General features: G+C 42.5%; 1 protein-coding gene across 6 annotated transcripts in view; it reads left to right on the top strand.

Moving 5' to 3' along the window:
- TRIM55 (tripartite motif containing 55) overlaps positions 1-15,193 on the top strand; it is a 37,301-nt gene extending 22,108 nt beyond the window's left edge. For all 6 annotated transcript variants that reach the window (XM_082044064.1, XM_082044062.1, XM_082044063.1 and 3 more), the window contains one exon: positions 14,699-15,193. In XM_082044064.1, coding sequence (XP_081900190.1) covers positions 14,699-14,818 — 120 coding nt within the window. In that variant the 3' untranslated portion in view covers positions 14,819-15,193. The remainder of the gene's footprint in view (positions 1-14,698) is intronic.
- Positions 15,194-16,512: the final 1,319 nt, after the last annotated feature.

Below are 16,512 nucleotides of genomic sequence, written 5' to 3'. Positions count from 1 at the left end.
TTAACTAACAGTTCAAGTAATGTCTCTGGTGATGTTCCTATATGGTTTTAAAGGAATTTTTCCCCTTTCTTCCCATCCAAAACCCTCATACTAGTTCACAATACGAGCTGCCTAAAACATTTCTTCCTCGCACCTTCCAAACGCCACCCTTCAGCTTACTCCTGCATGGTTAAACATTGCATCTCCCTGGTTCAAAATGAAAAGAGACTTTACTCCCTCAGGTATATGGGCTTATATTTCAGTTGCTGTTCAGATGACCAGCAGGTTGGAAGACCTGTGGGTTGACAGGAGATACAAAGAGCCCTGAGTTGTTCAGTCCAACAAATGAGGGAGGAAGGTCTGGAGAGTAATGGTTGACATGAGAGGGGTAAACATCAGGAAGAAAAATCCACTGAATAATCCTGATGCTGGGATTCTGACCGCAAGCAAACCACCAGTTCTTCCTCAGGGACATGGACCTCCAGGGAGCAGGGGTCCAGCCAGCCCCCTGTGGAGAAAGTTCCCCCAAATCCCAGCCCACATAGCACACCCCACACATAGGGAACTCCTCTTCAGGTCTTTTTTCCACCAAAAGGCATCCAAAGCCACCTCTCCCACATTTCCAGTGAGTGTAAGACCCCGAAATGCATCTCCATGCATCTGGGTGGACCTCAACCCTTTAGACACCCAAGGCTATGTCTGTACTCTTAAATATCAATTTTTCTGTAGGTAAAGGCTTTTTTCCCTTAGGTCACACTAATTAAGAGCTGAAATATCTACAAGATCAAGGACTATGACCTTCACTATCCAGTGAAGTTGTCCTGAATGCAAATACTGTAAATTAAACCTTAACTATTCCACAACATCTCTTCTGGAATAGCTCCTTATTGGTAGACACTGTCCATGATTTAGTTCTTCAAGCTCCAAATTCACACCCCTCTTAGTTAAGATATACATATGTACTCAATTTCTAAAGTGGCATGGCCAATCTGCAGAGAGTTCTGTATTACCACTGGGGTGTTTAATCTTGTTCACTGAAGACCAAAGACCTCTGACACCAAAAAATTGTAGTTACGTTTGGGTATTTGCTATAATGACAGAATAATTCAATTTTAGTCTCTTCTTCAACACAAGAATGCTTGGTTTTCCTGCTCACTCTGTGTACTGCATTCTAAGCACTGTACAACATGATAGGGTGCATCTATGAAGAATGAGGAATTATTATTCACCTTTTATTTTCAAAAATACCAGCACTATGACTGAAATATATCTCTCCATTAAAAAAAAAGAAAAAAGAAGAGGGGAGAAGCTATCACCTATGCATTAACTGCATAAGTTATGCAAAAAGATGAACTGTCTGGTGGTAATTTGAATTTGAAAAGTATTGGACACTGTGAATCTCAATTAAATTTATGGATCATAGTTTAGTTTTCATTTATTTGTGTTTGGTTTTGAAAATTTGTTGTATTATTGCAAGAGGACATAGAGCTTTTTGGTACTCCTGGGAAATCAGGCATGCGAATAGCATTATGCTCTTTTTTCCCCTCTCTGTTTTTTAATTCAAAATACCTTTGAAATTAAAAATAGACAAATGCAGAAAGCTCTCATTCCTACCATTTGAGACCTCTTTCTATGTGGTCTCTAGTGACAGCTTTATGATTTATTTAATCATGAAATAGAAAGGAGGCAAGGGCAAAAGGCATTTTGGTCTCAGGCTCTATTTGCATAAAAATGATTTCTTCTCCAGTGTAGAGAGGTGGCTGTTTAGACAGTTTATGTGTCTTTATCTTTCATGTGAGATATCAGGTCACTGCCCTTTTTTCATTTTGTGTGATAAGATCCTGAAAGCCAAATAACAAAATTACTTGAAATAACTGTAATAATAATTTATAATAATAATAATATACATCTGCATGACTGTCATCATAAAAGCAGGATATAATTTATTTTCAGGCTGTTTGAATAGAATGCACTGATAGGGATTTCCTTGCTTTCCAGCAGCAAAAAGAGATCAGTCTCCCCTATTAGTCCCCAAAATTTACTTTATTTGAGGGCTGCTTTACTCTAAGACATTGTATTGATACATCAAGAAATTTCCTCCAGAGTGCAGGAAGGTGTATCAGCAGGGATGTGGCAATGGGAGGTGCAGCTCACAGGTGTACAGGTTGCTTGGTCTAAGAAGGGACAGCAGGAGATGATTCAGCATAAACAAATTAGGAAACTCTGCACTAGAGAGCCGCATCCCGCTTCAGGGGGTGCCTAAGTCAGGCGTACCATCACCGCAGGCTGCTTCTGCATCTGACGGAGGATGAGGCATCTCCAGGGAGACAGCTCACCAGCTGCTGCTGGTCCACACTGGGCACCTCTTCGCATCTGCCTGCTGAGCGTGAGGTGATATCGCTCTTAACCCCGGTGCTTCTGCATTGGGGCCTTTTGGAGTGAATCTGAGCCTCTGTGGGTGGCAACAGGGAGAAAATGATTGAAACACAGGGAGCGAGAATAGCATCAATCAGATGCCTTGCCACCACAGGGAGTGATGTGTTAGTGGAGGGTGACACAGACATTAACAAGCAGCCCTTCCCAGGGTTTTAGACTCCCTTCTTGGAGTCTAAAACAAAAACTTGGAGAGCTTAGAGACAGTCTGTGTGCCAGGTTACAGAAGGAGGTGCAGCAAGGCTTCACCGAGTCTTATCTTCTCATATTGGTCTTAGAAGACAGGCTAAGTGAGCTAGGAAGAAGAATATGAATTTTGTGCATTAGACTTCAGAAACTCATTCACTGCTCTGGCATTTCAGGACTCAGGCGTGTGCTTTTGTGTCCTTTATACCTGAAGGATGCTACCAATGACATATGGGTGTGGAGCTTTAGCCATATGAAGAACGATGTGTGTGTTTTGTAAATGCTCATGTCACCTCACTGTCAGATTGGCACACCTGAAGCCCTTCAGACTACTGGAAATCTGATTTCTAAATATACATTGAGTCATTCAGTAGAAAGATGAGTTTGCAGGAGTGCTGAACATGTGTCACTTCTAACAGTGTGAACGTTCAATACTCTCAGCTAGCCAGCCAGGTGTAAAGCTGCTGCCCAGCTTTAAGCCACCAAACGTGAAAAGCTGTTCCAGGTTCTGCCCTTCAGTTCCCTTGTGCAGACCTCTGACAGCTAGAGAAAGCTATGCACATCAAGAACAGTAAAACCACTTCCCAAGAATGTGTAGTTCTTAAAACTGTCTTCCCATACAGAATCACTCTGTCCCTTGGTTTGTAACAGAGGAATCCCTAAAATCGGATATTTTACCACAAAACTTACTTGTGTTGTCACAGGAAGAAGGCAGATCCCCAAATACCTTATATCTGCTAAAATTATTTCAGTCTACTTAAAATGCAGAAGGCAATGGATGCATGAAGAAAAGTTTGTTCAGATTTTTCCCTAGCCAGATTTTTGTAGGCAACATCTCTCATGCCGTGGCACCATATAAATTTGTGAGAGTTTATGAAGGTCTTGTATTCATCTGAGTCTCTGGTTATCCAGTTTATTTCACCTAAGATGAAGTAGTAGACTCTATATTCTGTTGCTCAAATAATTCTTGGTCAGAGAAGTGTCTGTCTGTGGCTCCAGAGGACTCGAGTGCATACATTTAGTTTGAAAGGAAGTGCAAGTTAATCATCCACAAACAGTATTTTGATCTAATTTCCCTTTGTTGCAAGTAAGTACAGTGCTTTAATTCCATAAGGATATAAAATATAATCAGGACTGAGCTGTTTGGGAGGAGAAATACTAATGGAGTGGCCTATGTTAATCTTGTTTCATTAGCTTTAAAATTTTCTATTACTTGCTTGCAACCTTATGCCATCTGCCAGAATTACCATAGGGACAGTCCTCTCTGTATTCATGTACTGTAGTTCTCTTTGCCCTGCTGCTGAATACTTCAGTTTTAGCTGGCAATCCTTCAAATATTATTCCATAAGACAGCTTTAAATCACGTCAGAGAGGTCAGTACTTAGCAAAGTTTTAGCCGATTAGTTGTCATGTTAATATTCAGGCAACACGGACAAAATAAGATCATTTAAAACAAAAATAAGCCAGAGAGAGATCATGCTGTACTCATTGCCTACATACCCCTGATTTTCCATCACTCTGTAGAAGGTACGGTCCAACATTTTAGTGCAGCACTACCCTGGAATGATTGTACGAGCGTGGCAGTGATGCACAAATAATACAGGATGTTTCAAAAAGATGGACCCAATTTGAAATCACTGTATCTCTGCAACCACGAACCACCACGTCAAAGACCATGTTTTTGTGCCACCATTAGTGACTAATCTGGATGACTTCAAAAACAGAATCATGGCAGTGGTGATCTCAGTGGAAGAAGACACTTTGAGAGGCATTTGGGATTAATTGGGTCCATCTTTTTGAAATACCCTGTAATTTCCTTTCTCTTCTCTGAACTGGAAACTCAGTCTTGCCACTCTGCTTTGGTAAGGAAGCTCAGTCCCCCTCTTCAAGCCAGATGCTCCAAGAGGGAGGATTGCTTTCTTGAGAAAAGGCAGCCTTGCAAGGCTGGATCTTGCAGGAACGATGCTCAGCGAGGGTCTCCCTCCCCTCTGGCCCAGCCGACACAGCCTTCCTGCAGCTTGTCCCTGGAATGGGACAAGAAGTTTGTCAGGATCAGCAGCAGGCACCCCAGGAAGGCAGCAGCTGCTCCAGAGGCTCTCTGCTCCCTGCAATGAGCATATTTAGCATTAACAAAGGATCTGGGAATGCAGCGAGCAAAAGTCTACTTGATATTTAACATCTAGGTCTGGATATACTTGTCTTTTCTTAGGTGGAAAACTGGATGGGTTTATTTCTGCACGGTTAAAAAATCCGCAAGTTTTGGCTGAATGAAAAATGGGTCATCTATTCTTCCCAAAGTTGAGCCTTTTGTAGGAGACTCACGAATCCGTTAGAATACAAACCCAGATTAAGTTTTGTTTGAAACTTCTTCCTAAACTTCTCTTAAAGTTAACTCTGGGGAAAAAAAAAATAATAATGTTCATCCTCTAGCTGAAACACAAGAAAAATGCTACATGCAAGAATCTCTGTTAATGGTCCAGAAATTCTACCTTTGCTTCTCTGTAATTTGACTTAGTGAGTTGGGATTTGATTATAGCAGCTGGGTGGAAGGCCACCCAGGCTGATGTTTAGTTGATGGCAAATTCTGCCCATAAATTTCCATTTTGCATCTTGATTTAGTGCCTCGGGTGATATATTTTTTCCCTCAGTTTAGTAAATACATACAGAGAAAACCAGGAAAGTCTTGATAGTTCCTCTTTTAACACCTCTCTCCCTTGCTTCTGAAAATTATCTGAGTGATTCAGAGGCAGCAGTGATGAGTCGTGAGGGCAATGTATTAAGACCAACTTTCAGACAACAGTTTCTCGTAATTAATATGAGTAGCAAATACTTCACCTAAAGTTTTACCTCGAATAGTCTGCTCTGTGATTTGTCTGGTGAGTCATTGATACCATCTGATTTATGTATATTTAATTTTTTCCGTCCATTACTAACAAAAGGACCTCTACAATGACAGTGTGGACAAAATTATTTCTCCTGTTCAAATTAATACAAAACCAGGCTCACTTAGATGTTTTCTTTCTGCAACTAGCTCATTTAAATACTGATTCCTACCTCGACTCGACCTTCTCCTCCAAGCATCACTCGTTTTGCTCATTGTTATGGCATTCAGAAAGGAAAATAGAGTGTAAACAAAGAATATTTCTTAATGATGGATTAACCGTTGCTGTTTTATATCACATCATTGTAGATTTATGTCACAACAACACAAGCCATCTGTTTGTAAAATATCTGGTTAGTTGCCATCCTGCTGCCTTGAGACAGTTCAGGCTTTCAGTGTAGCTGTGCACTCACCCATGGAAAGCAGTACTGGCAATCCTGTAGCCATAAGAGATAGATCAATAATTAAATACCAACCTATCTGATTTAATTACTGGCAGTAATTAGTAAACCAGGGCTAACTCCTTGCGTTAGGTATTGTATCATGCCACTTCCAGGCTTTCCTGACTGGACCGCAGCACCCTGCAGCATTCGGTGCCCACCTACCTGGCATTTGAAATGGAGATAGAGGTCAGGGCCTGTATATGCAGCCAAAATGGAACTGAAAAAAAGGGTGAGAGACATGTCAAACAGCTTTGATTCAGTCTGAGTAGTATGTATTCCTGATATCTTTACAATAATCTTCAGGTCATTGAGTAAGAGATCAGTGACTAATTCAGAAAACCTGTTATCCCAGGGTACTGGCCAATGGAAATAGATGAGTGCCACAATGTCCAAGCCATGCTACAGACATCCAACATAGATGTCACACCTGTGACTGAACAGAAAATTAGGATCTCACAATCCCAGAGAAGAAGTGATTTGAATTTCTCATTGCTCTTTTTAATTTAGAAAGCACCCCATAAAACCTGCCTCAGTCTATCTCAACCAGCGAAGGTGGCAATCAAAATACAGACCCAGTCCCTTAGAGCACTCCTGCCTCAGCACTTCTGCACACAGAAGAAGTGGCTATTTTTCATTATGAAACACTTGCTGTATGACTTGCTCTATTACAAAATGCCTTACTGAGGAAAGAAAGGTAAGCTGTTGTTGCCCCATCAGTGCTGGTGAGCCTTTCCAATGTCTGACACCAGCTTTATTTTTTTAATACATTCATTTTTATATTTATGCACAATTTCATAATTTAATTTTATAAAATAAATGGACCCCTTTAAAAAGAAAATTGAATTGGTGCCCACCCAGTTGCTGCTCAGTTCCAAGCTTGCCTCTGAGGACAGTTGCCTCTGATATGTGCTCTATATTCTGTAAAACCCGGTCAATAACTGTGATTGAATCAGAGGTTTTAAGAGCAGTATTTATTACAGCTTCTTTGGACTTCACCTGGGAACAGTGAGAGATGGGCAGGAGGAAGCTTGATTTAATATCTTGCGCATCGGCTGGCCGAGTGCTGTGCAAGCAAGCCAGCATTGCTAATGGGTGAGGAGAGATTACAGTGTGAGACGTGACACAACAGACGTCTGTCCAGAAAGTCATGGTGCTACTCACTGAGCAATGTATTATTCTTGGAGTAGAGTCATTTCTTGGCTACCAGTTTCAGTTGCTGAAGTCATATTAAGGAGAAGATTCAGGCAACTGAAGACGTGGAAAAATGAGCACGCAAAGAAAAAGGGGAAGCAGCAACAGGTCATGAGGGAAAAAAGTGTTTTAACTGTGGCAAGACCTTCTTTTTTTATGTTACATGGTGGCTTTACAGAATGGCAACCGGTTGCTTTAGCTGACATTGCAGCTTTTCTTCCTGTATCTCCATCAGTGTCGTTTTGCCTCTCAGAAAACGTGTGCTGTGTCCACAGCTCATATACCACCTCCTGCATATGTACAACAGCCCAGCTCAGTCAGTCACTCGCAATGTGAGCAGTGCTCCGGCCCCACGGCACGGCATGTGTCTGCACACCTCCCGGCTACACCAGCTCCGCTATCTGATCCTGTGAGTGGAGCTCAGGGGTGAATCACAGTCTGAACTGGCACTCTGTCTCGTTCATTGGATTTGCAAAAATACCACTTGCAGAGGAAGAAAAAGCTTTAACTTACAACACTACGTATTACTCAAAGGAAAGACTACTTGACAGAGACAAACATGACGTTAAACCATTACTAGGTTTGCTACTTCCCTCTGAGAGCTAATAGCGAAGTTTCTCTGACATGGACTAGACGGGTTATCACCACAGAGAAGTTCTTGGAAGGTCTCTACTTCACATTTAACTCATTGATCTGAAGTCATACAAATTTGTCTGATGAAGCAGAAGCTGGGGGAAGAGTGGAGAACTGGTGGCTGTGAGTAGCTTTCTGTCATGGATGGCCAGCACATACTGCTCACTCCTGCACCTTCTCAAGATGATCGTTTTCTTGCTGGACAATTCTCCAGCAGGGCTGGAAGGGAGCAGAAGTGACAGATGGGTCATTGATCAGGAGGTCCTCAAAAACTTCTCTGCATGAGAAACAAAGAGTGATGTGTGGATAGATCCAGGAAAGACTGTTCTGATCATGCAGCCTTAATATTCCTGTGTTTGTAAGACTTCTCTGCTGGGTTTCCTTCATTTTCCTAGACAGTGGTGGGACCAGGTTTTATGCAGATTTGTCATTAATCACTCCCAAAACCAAGTAATGCCAGTGAGGAGCATCAGTGGGTGAAATATTAAACAAATATCTTATTTCTGGCTTTTTTGTTTGTGTCATGAAAAAGATATGTGACATAAATAAGGGAATTGTATTTCTTTTGTCCCCAGTAACAGAAGAAATCCACTCCCTCACACTGTTCTCTAAAACTGTTTCCACCACTAGTTCAAGTGTCCCACAGGAGATGTGCAGATCCTATGTCAAAATAAGCTAGACAGGCTGTTTTCCTCTGAAATATATTTGGTCTCTTAAAGGTCATTATGTAAGAGACATTACATTAGACATTAGCCACATAATGTTAATTGTAATATAATGAAAATCTGCTGAAGAAAGGCATTTCCTCCCAATGGACTTTTAAAATTCATTACTGACCACTATTAAGAGAGTGACATATCTAGTACTGTGAGTGATGGAGCTCGTCTGTGCATATTATTTTGTCTGCCACCACGTGTATTTCCATGGTAGGTAATTATAGCAATTATTTCAGAAAATATTCTGTTGGTTCCCACTAATAAAGAGAAAAGATCCATACAAAATAAGCAGCCTCTTAGCTTGGAACAATATTGTTATGATATATGTGACAGCTGCCAGGTGTTACTCTGAAGGAGCTAGACTGCATAAAAATATGAAAACAAAATGCTTGAACTAAAGTTTAAACTATTTAAAAATAACCTGTTGTGCTCCCTTTGTTTCCGCTGCCTGGAAGTGCTGAGTGCCAGAAGTGCAACATTTGACATCCGAAGCAGACAAACATAGCCTACAGATTCCGTGATGGCTTTGTGACCAGCTAGCATTTTTTTAACCATGCCTGTTCTTGTCAACACTGGGGGTTGTTTCTAAACAAGCCAGCTAAAACTTGGGAATTAACTCCAGTTTCTCACTTGTTTTATGAAGCTACCAAAACCGTAGAAGTAAGAAGCCTGTATTTTCACTGCTTTTCTTTCCAAGGTCCACATTTTCTAACAAATTCACATTCTTCCTCTCCTGCTGGATCAAGAGGAGGCAGCAAAGGCATTGGGTAGTTCACAGGCCTCTAAGGGTATAGATCCATTTCTTTTCTGTGTCAGCAAAGGTGATTTAGGAATTTCTTGCCAAATGGCCCTGCTGCTGCTTCCTGCCCAGATGCTACCACTCACATGGCATTTGTGCTGAGGCAGCTGTTTGTTGGAACCAAATCATTCAAATGGTCCAGGCTTAAAAATACCTTCATTCACCTCAAAAAAACAAGAAGAAATTGATGTCATTTCAGTGACATTCCTATTCTTCGCACAGCCCTGCAAACAGCTGCGGCAACGCAAATGGACAGTGAACCACGGAGGCAAAGCGGGAAGAGGTGGATGGGGAGCCAAGGGGCAGGACCTGCTTTGTTTAGTGCTGCTGTTCCAGAAAACGTTGGTATAGCTGCACAACTGGACTGTTTGTAAGCAACTGGTGCATCCATGTGCACAACTGTAAGAAATAACCCCTTTTCCTAGGGCACACTGACTTCTAACAAATCACGTGGATTCTTTTCTCCCTTATTTCACAGTAAATGTAGACATTTCTCATTAATTCAGTTAAAACTGAGACCGTGATTCCACAAGTTGGTAAATACAGCTTTGGAGAATTCAGCAGTAGTTCAAGAATAACATACTCAGGCGACACAAAATGTTCAACTACTACAAATTCACTAGGTAGGACCGTATTTGTTAAAAAAATGTGAGGAGGTTATTTTTGCTTTGCCAACAAAGGCATAGTCTATTCTTCTGTGGCCAGCAAAAAAACTGCAACCATTTTTGTTTTCTGATTTATTAAAAAAATAGTCATCATTAGTCATGCTCATTCTGGATAAAATATACTGGTGGATGATCTACAGCCCTGGAGGAAACAACCATTTCACCCCTCATTTCTCTTATTTCTCACATCTCTTTGCAAACTGGTGTGACATAACCTCTGAGAGAGCCACTATAACAATTGTTTCAGATCCAACCTCATCAGAAGTCATAAAAAATAAGCAAAAAAACACCAAAACAAAAACCAAACTGAAGACTATGAAGACACTTCATCTTTTGTCCTGATTTCCTAAATTAAAGAATTACTGATCTTGTAAAAAATAATAGTGCAGTCAAAGTTCTCCATTCCTATCAAGCAGTTTTCTGATATCATGAAGTATTTGGCTGGAATATTTTTGTGTAATTACTTAAAAGCCAAATCTAGTCTAACCCTGTGACCAGGTGTGTCTCTAGAGTCAGTAGAGAGAAACAGGTACCTCCAGAGGGCAGGGCACCCTATAGACCCTTCTTTTAGGATGGAACAAATCACCCTCTGGTGGTGCCTTTCTCTTCTCACTCCCATTAGAGGGGATGAATACAGTTTGCTTGAGTGGATATATCTCATTTCTGGATGACTGAAGTTTGGTAACATGGACCCCACTCTTTGTACCTAAAGACTATGGAGATTAGCGATGGTAAATCAGAAAACAGAGTGTAGATTCATTGTATTTCAAATATCTAGAAGGCCTAGACTGCCTATTTTTCCCCAGCATAAATAGGGTAACTGCTGGGCCCTAATAAAAAAAACGTTATGACAAAGACATCCCATCCACCCCTTTCCTCCCCTCCACACCCTTTACAAGAACCTTATACGGATTTAAGTAGCACTCTGCTTAAGGAAGCAAATCCTGAAATATGCTGAATACCTGCAACTTTGATACGACTCATCAGGTTAAGCACTGAGATCCTTATACTGTTAATTCATGCAAATTCTAGTGTGCCAGATGCTGAGGAGTGCTGAATGGCTGCCCGATGGGAGTTGTGGTTGCTCAGCACCTCCAAAGAATTGGCACATAAAGTCCAGCCTGGGCTTTGCTTATGGGAAAAACAAATCTATCAGTCATGCAGGGTGTGCTTCCCTCCCCACTTCATGAGCTGGCCTGGTGAAAATTCCTGGTGCTTATTGAAAGCATCATCTGATGTCACTCAACACTACAGGGGAAAATATAAGTCAAAGTGTAAGTATTCAGCACTCTCTCAGCATTGGCCTAATGCGATTAATGTAATCTGAGGTAAACACTTTAGTTATTCCTTATTGCTGTTAGGGACCCAAATCAAGGGTTGGGACTTGTTTTTCTAGGTAATATGAAAAACAAGCCCTACCCATGAGATCTCCAAGACTAAGATAAAGCTCGGGTAGAAGCTTAACAACAGTTACCTAATAACAATGGACAGACACAATGAAGTGTTGAATCGGAACCATCTGAAAGGCGTGTGCCAAGGGCTGTGCTGTGCTCAGCAGAAAGCTCTGCTCTGGCAGCTCAGCAGGACTGTGGTAACAGGGAAAGCAAGGTGATCCAGGATGGGACTGCAAGGACCTCCAGGGGGGTCAGATGCCCCCTGTATTGGCACTGAGGAGAGCCGCTTCTGCTTCCCACCTTTCCAAATCATCTCCTGGTTCAAAGAAGTTGTTTTCTGTAAAAGTCCAGAGCTGAAAACTTTATCTCAGACAATCCCAGTTGTGTGGGTTGCCATTGGAAGGGAGGGACAAGTTTAATAGTGTGGTCAGAGTCACTCCTGGCACCTTTTGATGGTCTTTTGCCTCACATGGGAATAGCGTACCTCAGTCACTGTGTGACTCAGAGCACAAATACCAAAGTGTCACAGGTGTGAAAATAGAAGCCTAAAAGCCAAGGAATGGCTCTATTGTCAGTTGTGCTCTTGCTTTGCTCCCAGCTGGGTGTGATGGCAAATGATTGCTCCCAGAAAGGCACATCAAGGTACTACGGAGTGGCAGCCTGCTGAGTCCCACAAGGCACAGGGAGTGAATGCTTCCTCCAGCCAAACCCAGTGGGAAAGTGTTGGAGCTCCAACATCATTTTGCTGACACAGGAAGATGTCATCACAGCAGAATATGAAGGAGTTAACACGTTATGAAATACAGTTTTGGCAGTGATGCAGACAAAGATTATTTTGTTTGAAATGCAGCACCAGCAGAGTTGTTTAACAAGGCCATGCAGTCACCTGGCCAGTCTCAGTCATTACGTTGTGCTTTTTTCCTTTTAACATGTTAGGCCCACATCCTATGAAACAAGCTACTTAACTTTAAGCCCATAGATAGTTCTGAGCTTCAAACTAAAGCTTAGTTTAGTGTATATGTCTGGATAACGGCTGGTTGAAACGTCAAGTGGAAGTACTAAAGAAAGCCTGTCTTGTACAGGAAGAGAAAAGACAAGGTACCAGTGTGGTTTTAAGTAAAAAAGAATGAAAATGCAGGAAATTTTTTTAAACCTCTTGGCAGTCCTATTCCTTTGCAAGGTGAGAGTGGGGAGGGCTGTCCCACGCCTGCTTATACACACTGCTCAGGGCTCAGTGCACAAAATTGCACAACCAATTTCAAAATTACTTTTAGCTAGTCCAGACACTCTGGCTGCATTTCCAAAAATAAAAGGCAAAATTTTCAACACCATAGAGGGCTAATAAAACACCTACATGCCTGCATCCAGTGAGATCAAGAAACTGCAGAATCCCTTACGACTCAGAAAGTCTGGTCATGTGTTTACTGCTGATACCTGACGTTTGTAATCAGTGTTGGAAGATTTCAGCTGAAAGGTTTGCATTCAGGACTTCCCTGGGCTGAGAGGCAGATCTTCTACAATCATGACTCAATTAGCTACATGCCTTTTCAGCTGAAGATCTGGCCCTGTGGGCCAGATTCTTTACAACACTTTTTCATAAACCTGGGAGACGACACGTCTCACCAGCATTGCCGAAAATAGACTTCTGTGTTCAAGCGGGCAGCTGTTTCTCCCAGATTTTTCACCATGCTTGTGCTCTCTTTACAGTACATGATAAAGCTAGCAAGCAAAAGCTATATTCTTCTGCAAGACCCTTGTCCATAAAAATCCTTTCTGAGCCCTGTATTTTGCAGTGAGTAGCAGAGAGTGCTTTGCATTGAAAATATGAGTCTAAGTCAAAGATTAGTCCACATTTCAAGTATTAAAGCAAATTCTTAGATAGTATTTCATTGGAACAAGTAGGGCTATTACAGTTAAGAGCAAGTGAGGATTTAGGCCTGAAAAAGGAGCTATGAACCCTGATTAGATATAAAAAAATAGGGAGCTACTTTTTTCATACATCCATGCTTTCTTGGCTGTTGGTGTAACACACTCAAATAGGTAGTAACTGGAATGAAGCCCAGTAGCCGATTTATACTTAACATACCATTAGTTCTTACTAATTCCTGTGGTACACTTTAACATTAAACACTTATAAAAAAGCTTGGAAAAATCATCCACCCATGCTTCAGCTCCTCACAAGCACCCCTGCTTCATTGTTCCTGGATATGTCTGTTAGCATCGCTGCTTTGGTAACTTTCCGTTTTAGGACAGTGTTACAAATTATTGAGTCGTGTTAAAATTCAGAGGACACTGCTCTGTCATTTTCCCTCCTTCACTTAGTATCTTGACAGCAAACAGTTCTCCTGAGATCACACTGAAGTTCCCAAAGTAAGGTGAAACCCTGCACAGAGAAGGCTGGGGGTATTGGCTATTTTAATTTTAAGAATGTACAATAATGTTTGTTCATATCTAGGAATACAGAGGAGAAAAAAATATCCTGTATATTGCATGTTAAATTGTGACTTTAATGACGAAGACAAAAGGCATCCCTTAGCTACCAAATCACCCATTTTTTAATATTTTATCTTTAATAGGTTTTCTGATACTGTCACAAAGTTGGTCTTTAATCTCCAACAAAGGAATCTGAAAACACTGGAACTAGTAAAATTTTTTCTGTATATCATACTGGCCTGTTAAATATTCAGCTAATTTAAAAAATAACAATAATTTCTGTGATTAGCAGCTACAGCATGTCATGTCCTGATTCCTTTTTTTTTTTTTTACTGCAAGCACAGGATATCTGTGCAAACAAACACAGAATTTGGCCTGGCATATAAGCAAAAGCTTATATCTCTGTAGTATTTATTTCCTGTTCTTGGACTGAGTGAAATCAAAGTGAAATAAATATTAAAAGACTTTAAATTTAAAAAAAAAAAAAAAAGAAAAAAAGATAAAAGAAAACCACATTCAAGGCAGATTTCATGACAGCAGAACAAGTATCATTTTGACTGGCAATGCACAGACAATAAATTTTGGCTTTGGTCCGCATCAATCTGGAGGTCCAGCTACACGAGCCAAGCTGGCTCAGGATAACTTCTGAACAGGCAGTTATCACCTTCAGTGATAATATTCGAGAGGCCCAAATCAGGACTAAGCCCTTTGCACAGGTGTGACATGCTCACCCAGCCTAATCCTCCCTTTGCCGTTGTCCATGGCAAAAGTCCCTCTGACTTCTCTGGCATTAGAAGTCTGGCTGGCCTCTCCAAATTTCCGTGCTCCCTGCCTTTTCTCCTCTTTCTCACTTCATTCTGTTTTTCTGTGTGTTGTGAAATCTTAAGGATTTTAATGCAATTCATCTTTTCCTCTTCCATTTGTCAACCTTTCCTTTCTTTACAGACTGGTTCTGAACCGTCCCCTCAAGGACAAGTGGAGGAAACTCCCGTGAGCAATGAGAGGGGTGATGAGCCGGCTCGTCATATCTTCTCCTTCTCCTGGTTGAACTCACTGAATGAATGATGACTCACTTTGGCTGGCTTCTGCTGTGTTTCTCCTCGGAGGGACCGTGAGCACCAGCAGCCTGGCTGCAGTCAACAAAGAAACTGGCCTGGAAAAGGACATCCAAGCAGGTTTCGTTCCCAGGAACTCAACTGACCTCCACATCACACCTGGCCCTTGAGATGACAGTCCTGAGAGGGATGGGAGCATGGGGGAAAATTGCTATACTGTATTGTAGTCAGAGTGTTTTTCAATAATTTCTTGTTTCCAGGGGTGAAATAGCATGACTACAGCTGTAGGCTGAGCACTGCTAGTGTTTTGTTATTCACTTTTTGGCACATCCCTGTGTAGGTGTAAATGCTTCACCAATATTGTTAGTTAAAATATTCACTAGTACCATCCTTTGCCAACACAGCGTTTCTTCTCAGTATCCTCCTGCATCCCAGCTCATCGGTGCTTGTGACTTCAGTGCCACTATCATGTCCCTGGCATCCCTAAGACAGGGTTGCACAAAAACACCTCCCTGCAGTCTCTCGTAGTCCCCATGGTACCCTGGCTGCGGAGGCTAAACACAGGAGAGCGAAGCTGCCATTTCTTCATTCACACCTGCTCTTCCTGCTAAGACACAAGAGATGATGCTCACATAAAGGGGTTATCTGTAGAGAAGGTGCCCAGGGACAGGAACGAGGAAAATGCACTTGCCGAGAGCACTGGCCACCCCCTGTGCAGGAATGCAGGACACAGCTCTGAGCCTGTGGGGCAGACATTGGGGTGCTGCCCACATCTGTCCAGCTGTTATCTGTATCTACGTCTTCTCAGTCATTCGTGCATGTAGGAAAAGGGGCACTTTCTTGGGTGAAACCAGCATGTAGTGAGGAGGTCACAGGTATTCATTCAAGGTTTAATTTGAAGGCCCCATGGTGCCCTGTAGAAAAGATGAATGCCAAATGTCCTGTTCCATGTGTATGGTAGGTGTTGAGCCATCCAATGAAATAGAATTTGTGTCTTAGAAGAAGCTCTACAAGACGTACTGAAGGTGACACTCTGCAAGTTTTGTCACTGGGGACAGGGTGTCAGCACTCAGTAGTGTTTAAGATAGATTGGCAGGCTGCAGGGAGTGCTCAGTGCCATGGGGGACCAGGTGTCAAGCTCTGCGCCAGGGTTCAGTGTAAATCTTTCCAGCAGCCCCAAGCCAGGCACTAAACACGCTTTTGGCAGGGGGCTGTGCCGGGGTGTAGGGTGCGCTGTGCCCCAACAGGATGGGTGAGCTGGCAGTGCAGACACAAGGCAGCGCCCGGTCAGCAGGCTGTGGTCAGCCCCAGTTCTGGCCATCCCTCGCTATGGGGCTGAGTCACATCCACCCTCACTTGTGTCTGTTTCCCCGGGAAAACGCTCCTGAGAGAAGTTTTCTGGGGAGCTGCATAGGTGAGGTCCGCGCAAAGCTTTGAGACTCACGCAGCCCAGGGCGATCACTGCTCCGCACCGCCACTGCCGCCACATCGCCTCCCGCTGCTGGAGCAGTTTTTCCCTGTGATGTGGTTTGGGCTGAGGGATTTCCTATTTTCTCCCTGTTGTCCTGGCAGGTTTTCCTCCGTTCATCCCGGGAAGTTTCCTGATATGCACCGCCACCTCCACAGCGCCCCTGGGAGGGACCTGGCTTGGGCAAAATGGCCGGGTCGGGGGGAGTCGAAGCGGGGAGGAACCTTCTCTTTAGG

This window comes from Streptopelia decaocto, assembly GCF_964273445.1.
Source record: "Streptopelia decaocto genome assembly, chromosome: 2".
Taxonomy (NCBI): Eukaryota; Metazoa; Chordata; class Aves; order Columbiformes; family Columbidae; genus Streptopelia; species Streptopelia decaocto.
This window is presented reverse-complemented; position numbering and strand designations above follow the sequence as displayed.